The sequence below is a fragment of the Capsella rubella genome, unplaced genomic scaffold (assembly GCF_000375325.1).
Source record: "Capsella rubella cultivar Monte Gargano unplaced genomic scaffold, Caprub1_0 scaffold_5, whole genome shotgun sequence".
In the NCBI taxonomy this organism is placed as follows: Eukaryota; Viridiplantae; Streptophyta; class Magnoliopsida; order Brassicales; family Brassicaceae; genus Capsella; species Capsella rubella.
This window is the reverse complement of record NW_006238919.1, coordinates 11,259,348-11,272,370: the sequence shown is the minus strand read 5'-3', so window position 1 is coordinate 11,272,370 and position 13,023 is coordinate 11,259,348. Positions and strand designations below refer to the sequence as shown.

General features: G+C 39.8%; 4 protein-coding genes and 2 non-coding genes across 11 annotated transcripts; 5 read left to right on the top strand and 1 right to left on the bottom strand.

Annotated features, from left to right (window-relative positions):
* Positions 1 to 168: 168 nt before the first annotated feature.
* On the top strand, positions 169 to 3,462 carry LOC17885049 (UBP1-associated protein 2A). 5 transcript variants are annotated; one of them, XR_002833773.1, is made up of 3 exons: positions 169 to 1,800; positions 2,766 to 2,930; positions 3,051 to 3,462. XR_002833773.1 is itself a non-coding variant. In XM_023782105.1 (2 exons), the coding sequence occupies exon 1, from the start codon at positions 297 to 299 to the stop codon at positions 1,770 to 1,772; it is 1,476 nt and encodes a 491-aa protein (XP_023637873.1). In that variant the 5' UTR covers positions 169 to 296; the 3' UTR covers positions 1,773 to 1,800; positions 2,773 to 3,462. The 5 variants fall into 5 exon arrangements, 4 of the variants coding, with proteins under 4 accessions (XP_023637873.1, XP_023637872.1, XP_006290978.1 ...); XM_023782105.1 differs by having other exon boundaries at positions 2,773 to 3,462; XM_023782104.1 differs by having other exon boundaries at positions 2,766 to 3,462.
* Positions 3,463 to 3,903: 441 nt separating this feature from the next.
* LOC17886375 (ABSCISIC ACID-INSENSITIVE 5-like protein 2) lies at positions 3,904 to 6,225 on the top strand. Its single transcript, XM_023782262.1, has 3 exons — positions 3,904 to 5,388; positions 5,497 to 5,568; positions 5,991 to 6,225. The coding sequence occupies exons 1-3, from the start codon at positions 4,636 to 4,638 to the stop codon at positions 6,069 to 6,071; spliced, it is 906 nt and encodes a 301-aa protein (XP_023638030.1). The 5' UTR covers positions 3,904 to 4,635; the 3' UTR covers positions 6,072 to 6,225.
* Positions 6,226 to 6,251: 26 nt separating this feature from the next.
* Positions 6,252 to 8,090, bottom strand: LOC17885421 (L-2-hydroxyglutarate dehydrogenase, mitochondrial). The gene is made up of 5 exons (XM_023782261.1): positions 7,768 to 8,090; positions 7,400 to 7,681; positions 6,870 to 7,285; positions 6,632 to 6,791; positions 6,252 to 6,544 (listed from the first exon to the last, which is right to left on the bottom strand). Exons 1-5 carry the CDS (start codon positions 8,056 to 8,058, stop codon positions 6,431 to 6,433), a joined length of 1,263 nt encoding a protein of 420 aa, XP_023638029.1. The 5' UTR covers positions 8,059 to 8,090; the 3' UTR covers positions 6,252 to 6,430.
* A 168-nt stretch (positions 8,091 to 8,258) lies between these two features.
* Positions 8,259 to 10,231, top strand: LOC17884685 (ycf20-like protein). 2 transcript variants are annotated; one of them, XM_006293118.2, is made up of 4 exons: positions 8,259 to 8,480; positions 8,703 to 8,921; positions 9,284 to 9,691; positions 9,792 to 10,231. In XM_006293118.2, the coding sequence occupies exons 2-4, from the start codon at positions 8,758 to 8,760 to the stop codon at positions 9,796 to 9,798; spliced, it is 579 nt and encodes a 192-aa protein (XP_006293180.2). In that variant the 5' UTR covers positions 8,259 to 8,480; positions 8,703 to 8,757; the 3' UTR covers positions 9,799 to 10,231. The 2 variants fall into 2 exon arrangements, with proteins under 2 accessions (XP_006293180.2, XP_023638573.1); XM_023782805.1 differs by having other exon boundaries at positions 8,259 to 8,921.
* A 344-nt stretch (positions 10,232 to 10,575) lies between these two features.
* On the top strand, positions 10,576 to 10,771 carry LOC111830806. Its single transcript, XR_002834135.1, has one exon. It is a non-coding gene; the product is annotated as a U2 spliceosomal RNA (small nuclear RNA).
* Positions 10,772 to 12,780: 2,009 nt separating this feature from the next.
* On the top strand, positions 12,781 to 12,976 carry LOC111830800. Its single transcript, XR_002834130.1, has one exon. It is a non-coding gene; the product is annotated as a U2 spliceosomal RNA (small nuclear RNA).
* The last annotated feature ends 47 nt before the right edge of the window (positions 12,977 to 13,023 follow it).

Below are 13,023 nucleotides of genomic sequence, written 5' to 3'. Positions count from 1 at the left end.
ATGGCGGGAAGATTCTTTAACTTTTTGTTAATGGGTCTTCGAGAATAAAGCCCAGTAATCATAAATGGGCTTCATATTTTTTAAGTGGTCAGGGGGTATATGTGTAAAATTAACTGAAGCTAAAACTTGAGGTTAATATACGTCAATACCACATAGCGGCGTATTTTAGATAAGGAGAGGGGAGGGGAATATCATCAGCTTCCTTTTGGAGAAAACCAAAGCAAGAACAAAATAAAAATTCGAAACCCTAAAACTTCCATTGGACTTGGGGAGGGACCTTTAATAAAGCCTTGCTAATGATGTCTGCCATGACAAAGAAGAGAAAGCTCGAAGCTCAATCTAGCGAGGTGGAAGAACCGTCTCAGAAGCAGAAGACGGAGGAAGAGGAGGAGGAGCAGCAGCACCAGCTCGTAATTAAAAATCAAGCTGATGTCGAAGAAGTTGAATACGAGGAAGTAGTGGAAGAGCACGAAGAAGAAGTTGAAGAAGATGATGATGATGATGATGACGAACAAGACGATGAGAAGAATAATCAGACGACGGCGGGTAATCGTACGGACGAGGCGGCGGCGACGTCTGGATCTGGGAATCAAGGTGATGGAAATGATGATGGCAATGAGCCGATTCAAGATCTGTTGGAACCATTTTCGAAAGAACAGCTTTTGAGTCTTCTTAAGGAAGCGGCGGAGAAGCATCTTGATGTGGCCAATCGAATTAGGGAAGTAGCTGATGAGGATCCTGTTCATCGGAAGATCTTCGTGCACGGTCTTGGTTGGGATACCAAAACAGAGACGCTTATTGAAGCTTTTAAGCAGTTCGGAGAGATTGAAGACTGCAAGGCTGTATTTGATAAGATCTCTGGGAAATCTAAAGGCTATGGCTTTATTCTGTACAAGTCTCGGTCAGGTGCTCGCAACGCACTTAAGCAGCCTCAGAAGAAGATTGGTAGTCGTATGACGGCCTGTCAGCTGGCTTCTAAAGGTCCTGTCTTTGGTGGAGCTCCTATCGCTGCTGCAGCTGTCTCAGCGCCTGCTCAGCATTCCAACTCGGAGCACACGCAGAAGAAGATTTATGTTAGTAATGTTGGAGCAGAGCTTGATCCACATAAATTGCTTGCGTTTTTCTCAAAGTTTGGAGAGATTGAAGAAGGTCCATTGGGTCTTGATAAGTTTACTGGGAGACCTAAAGGTTTCTGCCTCTTTGTTTATAAGTCGGCTGAAAGCGCCAAGAGGGCTCTGGAGGAGCCACACAAGACTTTTGAAGGCCAGGTCTTGCATTGCCAGAAAGCAATCGATGGTCCCAAACCGGGCAAGCAGCAGCATCACCATAACCCACACAGCCACAACAATCCGCGTTACCAAAGAAATGATAACAATGGTTACGGTGCACCTGTAGGTCATGGACACCTTATGGCTGGTAACCAAGCTGGGATGGGTGGTCCAGCGCAGATGCTAAACCCGGCCATTGGACAGGCCTTGACAGCAAACTTGACAGCTTTGCTGGCATCACAGGGAGCTGGTTTGGCTTATAATCCGGCAATTGGACAGGCGTTGTTGGGGTCCTTGGGAACAGCTACAGGCGTAAACCCAGGGAATGGGGTTGGAATGCCAACTGGTTATGGTACTCAAGCTATGGCACCAGGGACAATTTCTGGGTACGTTACACAACCTGGGTTGCAAGGTGGCTATCAGACTCCACAACCTGGTCAAGGCGGTACAGGCAGAGGGCAACATAGTGTCGGGCCATACGGTGCTCCTTACATGGGCCACTAGATGTATGATGTATCATGTTTTCACTCAGGTAGAGCAATGAATTTCCCCTCTTTCATTGTTTTATTGTCTTTCTTCAGTATATCATCTTATCTGCAACTGACTTACTAATGTCTAAAGACAAGAACATTTTGTGTCCTGTCCCACATGGTTTTGGTTTGCATCGGAGTTTTGGGGATTTTTCAGTGGCTGTTACAGCTTGTTGCTTCTCTTATTTTCTTAAATTCATTGTGCAGATATCTGAAATCAGTGTTTTAAAAATTGGCCTGGTGATTCTTCTGAAGTTTATAAGGAGCTGATGCAAATGAAGTCTTTATGAAATGTTACTCTTTACTTTGATCGCTCCTAAGGCCAGACTCATAAAACCTTTTAAGGATTTTTAGTTTTCTACATGTTTTTTACCCAAACTCTCTTTATGATATTCCTAAAAAAAACATTGTACTACTATTTTTCAGAGTTTATGTCTCTATTTTTCAGTTTTCTGAACTTCCCCGTAGAACTTTCATTTGTAAAACTAAAAACGCAACTAGGCACCATGTGGGTCCTTGCTTATCGAATTCTATCTTTTCCAAAATAGTTTTTTCTATCTCTCTGTTTCATGTTTTTTATGGTTTTTTCTGCCTGTAGCATATCAGTATTGCATATTTTGTAATCTGTTCAAGTTATCTTGATTTTTATGTATCATCCTGATTTTTATGTTTGTTCAATCCTTTATTTCTCCTGCAGGTAGTGTGACTGCCGGTTGAACAACCAGCTTATATACCCTAACTCCCAACAATTTTTCTACAGCAAAACATAGACTAATCTCAACTTCAAATGGTTTCTAAAACTTGGAAATTTTTAAAACCCAGCAAGAGCCTTGCATTGGTGATTTTGGTTTTTCAGTGACAAGTTTCAAAAGTTTTTACATCGACATTTTCAAGTTAGCCCTTTGTTTCCAAACTTATTTGCCATAAAAATTACCAAGCTGTCAGAGTACCTGAAACAGTCTTGAAGTTGGCAGGAAGTGGTGCAAGCTTCTGAAAGTCACAGCTGAGGAATGATCTTTCTGAAAAGTGGAAGCTTTCGAATATTGTTTCTCGACAATCAGGTGAATTTGTTGGTTTCCTGCAGAAATTTTAGAAGAGTATCTTCTATGGCTATCCACAGGGTTGAAGGGTGGTAAGTAATGAGAAGTGTTAAAAGTATACCTCTCAACACGAATCTCTTACCACTATATGTTTCTGTTTATTGGTCCTATCCCCTCTTTTAAGTGTTAAAAGTTGGTTTTGGTCTGCAAAGTATGTACCTTCTCAGGTCCCTTGTGCACAAGCTTCAGTGAGTAACAGAACGTCACAAGAGTACTTCAGGTCCTTAGTTGCTTTGATGTTTTAGAAGAGTTTATAGAGGCGTGAATGCATAAAGTTTGTTGGTGATGATCACTTTGATGGTCAAATCTTTATTTGGAGAACTGCAGTTTCAAGATTTAGTTATGATGAAGAAGAAAAGGAGAAGCTGAAGTGGAAGTGGAAGTGGGAAAGTTTAGTAGTAGAGTTTTGTGTCTTTGATCTCACGCTACACAATCTCTCCACTGTGAAAGGTTTCGATTTTGCAAATATTGAATCAAATTTGTTACTGGCTTTAATTTCCTTGAACCAACCATGGTTCGACTTGGTGTCTTAAATCCTAATGTACCTGAAAATGGCTTAATGTCCTTGAACCATGATTATTGCCTGAAATGGTTTAATTTACACTAATTCATTCAAAAAAATTTCTTACACTAGTTACTATTACCATGTAAATAAAAAACAATAGTAATGAGCATTACTATTCAGAGCGTTATTGTCATGATCAAAAACCAGCTACTCCCAAAATTGGACAATTTGGTCATTTAAAAGAAAAATTAAGGAGAAGACTTGATGAAAAACCTTGCAATCTATCGAAATGCCCATATAAGCTAAGTGATTGAAGAAGGGGTCTGGGAGCACATGTAGTGTTTATTCCCATGGAATAAACTCGATTTCCACCTTCATTAAAGTAATCACTAATCACAATTATTAAACAAATCTCTCCTGCTTCGTATTTTGATCGAAACTTAACTTTTTAGTTAGGGGTACTAAAAAAAGAAAAGAAAGGAATTGAAAATTCCACAGGAGGCTTGAGGAGGGAGTGGGCAAACATTGGCACAGTATCGAGAGTGTCACTTTCTCAATCAAAAGGTTTTCTCTCTCTTCTCCTTTTTCTCAACTCTCCTGCGCGAAAACAAAACGAGAAATAAGAAAGAGAGAGAGAGAGAGACACAGACACACACACACAGACACAACAAGAGTTTAGGTTTGCTATGTAAATCTCTCTCTATCTCTGCACTTATTTCATAGTTTCATTTCTCTTTCGAGAAACAAAAACCCAAAGTTGCCTTTGTTCTAGATCTGGTCCTTTTTTCATTAAGCTCCACTTTTCTCAAAGATTGATGCTTTTTTTTTTTTCCTGTGTCTTCAAAAAAATCTCTTCTTTGCAAGCGTTTTGATTCTCCCCTTGTGTTGAGATTTCCATGTTTAGTATCTGCATTTGATCGCCTTCGATGCTGCATGCAATTCCCAAGACTCTTTCAGATTGCTACAACGCTGTGATTTCGTCTTCTTCTCGGCCATCTCTCTCTCCGATTTGATATCTGAGTTTTGTTGTTTTGGTCTCTCTGCTGCATGTTTCGCCACTCGGCCTTAGAAAAAAAGGTTACTTTCGCCTCCGATTTAGGCTTCGATTTCATGAATTCTTCGTGGTGTACGACATTTCTGGGTTGTTGAGATTAGGGTTTTTGATTTGTGGGCTCAGAACTGTTTTCGTTTTTATCTATCTGTGCTGGTTTTTTCCACTACAAAAAATACTTATGGATTCCCAAAGGGGTATTGTTGAAGAAGCCAAGTCTCAGTCCTTGAATAGGCAAGGCTCTCTTTACAGCTTAACACTTGATGAGGTTCAAAACCACTTGGGGAGTTCTGGTAAAGCACTGGGAAGTATGAACCTTGATGAGCTACTTAAGAGTGTATGCTCTGTTGAAGCTAATCAGCCATCGTCCATGGCTATGAATGGTGCAGCTACTGCTCAGGAAGGGCTTTCTCGGCAGGGGAGTCTGACTTTGCCACGGGATCTTAGCAAAAAGACTGTTGATGAGGTCTGGAAAGACATTCAGCAGAACAAGAATGGAGGTACTGCTCATGAGAGGAGGGATAAGCAGCCTACACTCGGTGAAATGACGCTTGAAGACTTGTTGTTGAAAGCAGGAGTAGTGACTGAGACAATCCCTGGTTCGAACCATGATGCTCCTGGTGGTCCTGCCGGCGGTGGTGGTAGTGCTGGTTCAGGTGCTGGTTTAGGGCAAAACATTAGTCCTGTTGGTCCATGGGTTCAATATCATCAGCTCCCATCAATGCCACAGCCTCAAGCATTTATGCCCTATCCGGTTTCAGATATGCAAACAATGGTGTCTCAGTCTTCTATGATGGGTGGTTTGTCAGATACACAAACTCCAGGAAGGAAGAGGGTAGCTTCAGGAGAAGTTGTAGAGAAGACTGTAGAGAGGAGGCAGAAGAGAATGATTAAAAACAGAGAGTCTGCTGCTCGTTCCCGAGCTAGGAAACAGGTGAGAGACAACTACTGTAATTGCAAATTTGTTGTTGGTATTAGTCTTATCAAGTCATGCTCGATTACTTTTGCTCTTTGTGTTCTAACGTTTGATATTGATGAGCAGGCTTACACTCATGAGCTAGAGATCAAAGTTTCACGGTTAGAAGAAGAAAACGAAAGACTCAGGAGACAAAAGGTAATGCATTGGAGGCTTTTCTCCCTTTCATTGTTCAAGTTTGTGATTGCTATAAACTTTTACGTTGTGGTCATTTTTTAGTTCTAGCCTTCTAGGTATTAGAGGCAATATAGATGATTGAAGATGTAATAAAGTATAGAATATTGCACACGCTCAGTAGGCAGTATAGGATAGAAATGTAACCGCAAACAATAGTAAGGATATAAACGTTTAAACCCAACCTCTTAAAGGTTAAGTCTCTGTTGTTGCATTGCTTCTTATGAGAATTGTTTTGCTGATTAGGAAGAACATATCATAAGAGACATAGTCTTCAGTTACTTGGAACAAAGTTGGATTTGCCGGTTTATTTTCACCTTGAACTTTGTGTTCTTCGATTTTGCCTGAGTCTATATGTGGCCATAGCTTATCCTTACATTGTGCAGGAGGTGGAGAAGATTCTCCCAAGTGCACCACCGCCCGATCCCAAGCGGCAGCTCCGACGAACAAGTTCAGCTCCTTTCTGATCTCTAAACTCTTTTCTTTTTTTGTCTTGTGTCGGTTCCCTTATAAAAAAAAGAGAGGAAAACAGCTTTGTTTCTTTGTACATTCCGTAGACTTTCTTGACTTGGAGCAATTCTGTTAACTTTCTTTTAAATATTATCTCGAGATATTTTAGTAGCAGCAGCAGCAATCATTTTCAACGAGTCTTGTTCAAATTCAAAGGTTGAACAGAAGGAAACTTGAGTTTATAACATGTGAATACAAAACTTAAAAGAGTTATAGACAAAGTCTGTAATGGATCATTTTTTAACGGAAAACTGTATAAAAAAGCCATCTTCTTGTGAGCCAGCTTTGTTTTCAAATGTCGACATTTATCTCAAATTCATCTCAAGAACTTGTTTGCTATATATTCTGCAATAGCCAAGCTTGAAGTTAAACCAGGTGACTCGATGCCAAAGAGATTAACAAGACCAGGAACTCCATGAGTCTCCTCTCCCTGCATTAAGAACACAAGAAACAAACATTAAGATGCCACAGAAACTAATGTCTGTGTTATGTCTGATGCTTCTTAACAAAAGATTACCTGTATAACAAAATCTACCGGAGACTGTTTTGGTCCGGAAAGCTTAGGACGAATGCCTGAATAACCAGGTTCCAATGATCCATCTTTGAGATCTGGATAATACTTTCTGATCTCGGGGTAGAATTTCTCTGCTCGGTGTGTCTTTACACGATAATCGAACCTGAATTTGCAGATCTTGTGTAAATTCAACATGGACAAGTGAGTAAGGAAAATTTCAAGAACAGATGCAAGTATTTACTTGTTAAGGAAGCTTGATTGATCGTCTATGCATTCAATCCATTCTACATCAGGTCCAAACTTGACAAGTCCGTTCAAATCTAAAGTGACATGGACACCGAGACCTCCTTCCTCAGGTATAGGATACACAAGTTTATTAAAAGGAGGAGACTTTGTGCCCGAAAGCGTAAAATAGCATCCACGAGCATAGTAGGACGGAGGAACAAATCTATGATCCAAGCCCTGGAATCTCTTAGCTAGAGCTTGAGCACCTAATCCCGCAGAATTAACAACGAGATTAGGGATCAGCTCAAGCTGTGCTTCTGCCTCACACAATCCAGTTTCAGCAACAAACAAATGCATCTTCTCTTCTTCAACATGACCGTTTAAAACCACTGTGTTGTAGGAAAAAGTTGCGTGATTGTTCTCTGCTTCTCCCTGTAGTTAGTCTCAGGTTGTTGTTATCCCTGTAAACCATGAAATCAAAATTCCTTTCCTAAAGACACAACAATAAAGATTCAATAGAGAGCTGAGAGAAGTATATTTCTGTACCACTAGAGATAGCATGAAGGAATGTGCATCAAGAATCCCAGATTCAGGAGATAACAATGCTTTAACACAACGAAGCTGTGGCTCCATTCTCATTGCATCAAAACCTTCCAACATCCTCAGACCCGAGACTCCATTTTGAGTGCCAAGATGCATCAATAGATCCAACTTTGGTATCTCAGAGGATCCCGTAGCAACGATAAGCTTACCAATCTTATTGTGAGGGATTCCATATTCTGAGCAGTACCTATACAGCAATTCTCTCCCTCTAACACAAAACTTGGCCTGATCAAAATCCAACAGAAGTCACTAATGAACATACCAAAAATACATAAAGAATTGATTCGATGCTTAAGAGAGAAAGGTTGTACCTTTAGAGAGTTTGGTGGATAATAGATTCCGGCGTGGACGACCTCGCTGTTCCGGGAACTCGTGACGGTGCCAAAAGATGAGGCGGCGTCGAGAATCAGCACTTCTCTGCCGCGGAGACTGAGCTCACGCGCAACCGCAAGACCCACGACTCCAGCACCAATTACGACAGTGTCAACTCTCTCTTTGGCTATCGTTTCCGGTACACCGCTTGCTCCTCTTGCGAATCTCCAGGTTGGTTTGAGATTCCCCGTTGAAAATCTCATCCATTTCCTACCCAGATAAGCAAGCATCTTCCTTTTGGTTTAGATGAAGTAAACCTTTAGTCTCCTCCAGCAAATTGCAGAAAACGTTAGCACCACATAAATAAATATGGTATTACAATACATCTTTTGCTGCCCCAAGCTGTACATTTTATTTGTTTAAAATTCTAAATAGATTAAGAGCAGAGTCAATCTAAAACGAGACCGTTTCAGGTCCTGTGTGCTTCTTCTTCTTCTTCCTCCTCCTCTTCCTCTTTTAATACTTTCTCCTTCACCCAGCTGGTTCCCGTTCTTGCTTTTTCTTATCGTCACTACTTTTCAAAATTGGTTTCGAATTCTTACTCTTTAGTAGACTGTTCGAAAGGATCCATTTTTGGCTTGATTTAGAGTAATGGGAGTGAAGGAACTTAGGAAATTGGGGGAAATTAGTTTTTTCTTGAATTGTGTACAAGGTATTTGTGGAATTGTCTGATTGCATTGTAAAATATTCTGATTGCACCTTTCCATATGCTGAGTGATCTGTGTGGGGTTCTTGAACCCATATTTGCGTTCCTTGTTCCTTCTCTGTCTATTGAGTTTATATCAGCGTGTAGTTGAAGCCAAACACATTGGTTTTCTCAAGAGAGAGTTTTTCATTGATTGTGAAATTGATAAGCTGAAACTTTGTGGTCTAGGAAGTAGCAGCTACATATCCCGGGTCAGCAGACCAACATTTCTTATAGCTGTTTCATGGGATTCGCCATCACCATCACATTGCCTAACTGTGGAAGTAAGTTATTTCCAAAGAGGAGTTTTAGAGACAAAGGTGCTTTGTCTCTTGCAATTTGCTGGGAGTTTTGTACTTTCTGCCATTGCCTTCATCCTGCACAGCCTCTTTTGGTCAGACATCAAAGGCATGTTTCTAACTTCCAAAGCATCAATTTGTGGCTTCTAAGTTAGCATCGTTGTGTGGCTGGAAATACAATGATATGAGTATTTTGGCAACATCTATATATTTCTTGCAATCATCTGTATATTGTCTATGAAGTCAGAGACCATAACCTACCAGTAAAATCCATGGTTATAAAGTAACAATATATCTAAACCATGGGTTTTTGTGCTTTATTCGACTTGTATGGAGTAGTGAAGTCCTTAGACCTCCAATTATGCTTAGGCTTGTCAATTGTGTGAGATGTACTGTGTTGCGATTTAAAGATCTAATGTTAAGCTCATCCTTCAGTATCCAAGTTTTCAGTGGGTTTTTTGCAATTTCCAGGAGGATGTCATGGACAAGAATCAAAAGCTCGGTTGGTGGGGATACATCCGATCCAGCATCCGGTTCTTCAAGTAACAGTAGCTCCAGAGGTCTTCGGCTAATCAAAGCCATACAAGTTCTCAGAACTAAGCTTCTGGTGAAAATTCAGGAGATAAAGAAAGATCTTCCCAAGAAACTGTTCTTTCTCTTGGTGGGATTCTATTCTGCTACTGCTTTCTCTACGTTCATAGGACAAACAGGAGACTGGGATGTTCTATCTGCTGGATTGGCTGTGCTTGTAGTTGAAGGTATTGGAGCTTTAATGTACAGAGCTTCTATTCCATTAATCAACAAGATGCGGAGCACAATCACCATGTTTAATTATTGGAAGACCGGACTCGCTCTTGGACTGTTCCTAGACTCATTCAAGTATGAAGTTTACAGAAAAAGAATCAACAGTTTTTATCTTTACGCTCTTGTGCTGGTTCCAATTAATGAACAGTATGAAAATTCTTTTGGCTTGACACAGGTTTTAGCTCAGACCTCGGAAGCTACAAGAAAGAGCGCGAAAACCTGTCAATGAACAGTGATCAGCAAAATTTTAACAAGCTGTGTCTCCTTTATGCCTGAAATCAATACCGGCGAGTTGTGAAGATTTTAACGCTCGTTGAAGACAAATCTCAGGTTTCAGCTTTTCAAATCACAAGCTAGAAGACATGGTACCAAACCTTCGAACATACTAAAAGCCAGTCACCAGCAAACAATACTCGACACTCGTCTGTAAAGCCATGTATTTGATTATGAGTCGAAACTGCATTGCAGATCAAAAAAGGTTCATAATAGCATTGATTCCCTGAAACAGCTTGTAATATTTATGTTTTTGAAGAAAATTTCCACTTTTTTTATCTTTTATGTAATTTGCAGCCTTAACCGAGTTAATTTTGCTATTAAGTTAACAGAGATCTTACATTTTTACTCCCAAAATTTTACATTAGAATATTTATCCAATTCCAGTTCTTCTCTGTGTTTACATAGTTCTGTAATCATTGGCAAAGAACATACAGAATTGCAGAAGCAAGACAGAGCATGTGAGATCTTATTCAACGCTGTAATGTAACCAACCAATCCTTTTAAAAAACACTTCAAACCCAGACGACGGTGACTCGACGGCGTATTGATTTTCTACAAAATAGGCGAGTTACTCATAGATTCGTCGAGAATCTATTTATCCAAAAGTCCCGCATCGACAAGTTAGAGGGCATTGGTCATAAGCTTCGTGGTATAAATAAGAAGCTGAGCCTTACGTTCAAATCATACCTTTCTCGGCCTTTTGGCTAAGATCAAGTGTAGTATCTGTTCTTATCAGTTTAGTATCTGGTATGTGAGCCATCGGCTCACTCGATATTAACTCTATTTTTTAAGGGAGAAAGCTCATGAAGATAGCTTGCTATCTGAGCTTTCGCGAGTCGCCCATGCGTTGCACTACTGCACGGGCCTGGCTCAACCCGCCATTCTTTTAGTTAAAAAAGTTGTCTCTCTGGCATTTATGGGTTTAATGAATCGTCTGTATGGCACTTCAAAACATATGATGATTGTTTGCGTGAGATAAAGACACAAAACTCTACTACTTATTTTTCCACTTCCACTTCAGCTTTTCCTTTTCTTCTTGAAACTGCAGTACCGGTTATCAGACTCGGAAGTCGTAACCAGCTTAGTGTGATTGCCTGTTATCATAACTAACTCCCTATAGTTTATATACCCTAACTCCCAACAATTTTTCTAAAACAAAACATAGACTAATATCAACTTTAAATGGTTTCTAAAACTTGGAAATTCTAAAACCCAGCAAGAGCTTTCATTGGAGTTTTTGGTTTTTCAGTGACAAGTTTCAAAAGTTTTTACATCGACATTTTCAAAAGTTTGGTTTCCTGCAGTTAACTCGCTTCCAGTTTAAGAGTAAGTTCGAAAGTCGTAAAGGAGTGTCTTTTATGGCTATCCACAGGGTGCTTCCAGTTGAAGAATGATTGATTAATTAAGCTTTCTTGGTCACATAGATAACATCTTTCTTGTCTGATGGATAGGTATCCGTACGCCCATCAAGAAGTCTTCCCTTGATAAAAAGACTCTGCAACTTTACACTTGAGGTGTTCTGTCCTGATGATGTCCCTCGAGCTGTCCTAGTAGAGCTTAACGCCGAGGTAACAAATCAAATCCATCTTCTTTTTTTCTCTGCTTTTATATGGTGCATTCGCTATACTTTTTTTGTTTGTTTCTCATTAGAGCATGTTGAAGCAGAAGTTTACCAGGAGCTAGCTTCCCTTATGCAGCTTAATTCTTTTGTAGTACTGTTTCTTACATTCCTCCATCATCAATCAATGTAGCAGAGAGAGTTGCAGAGGTAGAAGGAGACATCTCTACAATGTCAAAGAATACGTCTAAGAAACAAAGAAAAGTATACAAAGAGTGACGAAAAGCTGGAGGAATCAGATTCTCCTCCTACATCTATCATTGAAAACGATGTCACCTTCCACACAGAACAGGAATGTGAAGCACCAAGTTGAGCAGATAGTGAGATAGATGCAGTAGTTACAAATGCAAGAAAACGAGTTACTTAGGGAAGTGTGGTGGTCTATGTGAGGGATTACAAGCCAAATATCGAACTCCTTAGGAGAAATCCCTTTGATACCATCTACTGAAACAAACCAAGTCCTGTCGAACTTACATGTAGCCGTAAGTATTTGACCAGATGAAGATGCTCTTAGGGAAAGTATTTAGCTAGTTACTGCCTTTTTCCTGGAATTTTATTTTGTTTCTTTGTTGTATTTTCTCCTCAAGAAACCATCCAAATACTAACGTTTCTCCTATGACAACTCTCTCAACGGTAGATTAAAGGTGTTTGCTTGGAATTTGAATCTATAGTGTCAGTTAAGACCAAGAAAAGGATACAAATACAAACAGAATCTGAGCACACAAATCGTTGGATCCAGCCTATACTCTGCAAATGAGTTAGAAACACAACATTGGAGGAGGAAGAAAGAACAAAACCTAAAACTTGGAACTGCTATGGCTACATAAATCTACCACCAGGATTCAAAAACAAACATAATAGCAGATTAGCAGCTCAGATTTTAATAGGAAAATAACTTAGTGAGCTCAATGGGAGTAGCATTAATTCCCTGAGCATGAAGGCTCCTCCAATATTGCTTTGATGACATTTTTTTACAAGACTTTTATTCCTCTGGGTTTACATAGTTCTGTGTTCAGTGGCAAATAACGCACACAGAGAATAAACATTTGTAGAAAAGAGAATTTGTAGTAATGTTTTATCTTTCATATGTGTTTTGTCTTTCATATGTGTTTTGTGGACCAAAGAAAAATAAAGTGTGTTTGACGAAAAGAATGAGTAAAAGAGAAGAAGACTAAAGTGTATTTTCCTAAATATCCCACATCGACAAGTTAGAGAGCATTGGTCATAAGCTTTGTAGTATAAATATAAAGCTGAGACGTTCGTTCAACTCATACCTTTCTCGGCCTTTTGGCTAAGATCAAGTGTAGTATCTGTTCTTATCAGTTTAATATCTGATATGTGGGCCATCGGCTCACACGATATTAACTCTATTTTTTAAGGGAGAAGGCCCGTTAAGGTAGCTTGCTATCTGGGTCTTCGCGAGTCGCCCATGCGTTGCACTACTGCACGGGCCTGGCTCAACCCGCCAATTAATCAGTCAACTTTTGTAATCTTTTATAACTAATCATAATCA

Excerpts from the sequence above, each read along its gene's own strand:
- LOC17885049 (XM_023782105.1), top strand. The coding sequence starts at position 297 with ATGATGTCTGCCATGACAAAGAAGAGAAAGCTCGAAGCTCAATCTAGC.
- LOC17884685 (XM_006293118.2), top strand. The coding sequence starts at position 8,758 with ATGGGATTCGCCATCACCATCACATTGCCTAACTGTGGAAGTAAGTTA. Across the intron at positions 8,922-9,283 it reads CTTTTGGTCAGACATCAAAG|GAGGATGTCATGGACAAGAA; the intron begins GCATGTTTCTAA and ends TGCAATTTCCAG.
- LOC17886375 (XM_023782262.1), top strand. The coding sequence starts at position 4,636 with ATGGATTCCCAAAGGGGTATTGTTGAAGAAGCCAAGTCTCAGTCCTTG. Across the intron at positions 5,389-5,496 it reads GTTCCCGAGCTAGGAAACAG|GCTTACACTCATGAGCTAGA; the intron begins GTGAGAGACAAC and ends ATTGATGAGCAG. Across the intron at positions 5,569-5,990 it reads AAAGACTCAGGAGACAAAAG|GAGGTGGAGAAGATTCTCCC; the intron begins GTAATGCATTGG and ends TACATTGTGCAG.
- LOC17885421 (XM_023782261.1), bottom strand. The coding sequence starts at position 8,058 with ATGCTTGCTTATCTGGGTAGGAAATGGATGAGATTTTCAACGGGGAAT. Across the intron at positions 7,286-7,399 it reads CCTTCATGCTATCTCTAGTG|GGAGAAGCAGAGAACAATCA; the intron begins GTACAGAAATAT and ends GACTAACTACAG. Across the intron at positions 6,792-6,869 it reads CAATCAAGCTTCCTTAACAA|GTTCGATTATCGTGTAAAGA; the intron begins GTAAATACTTGC and ends CTGCAAATTCAG.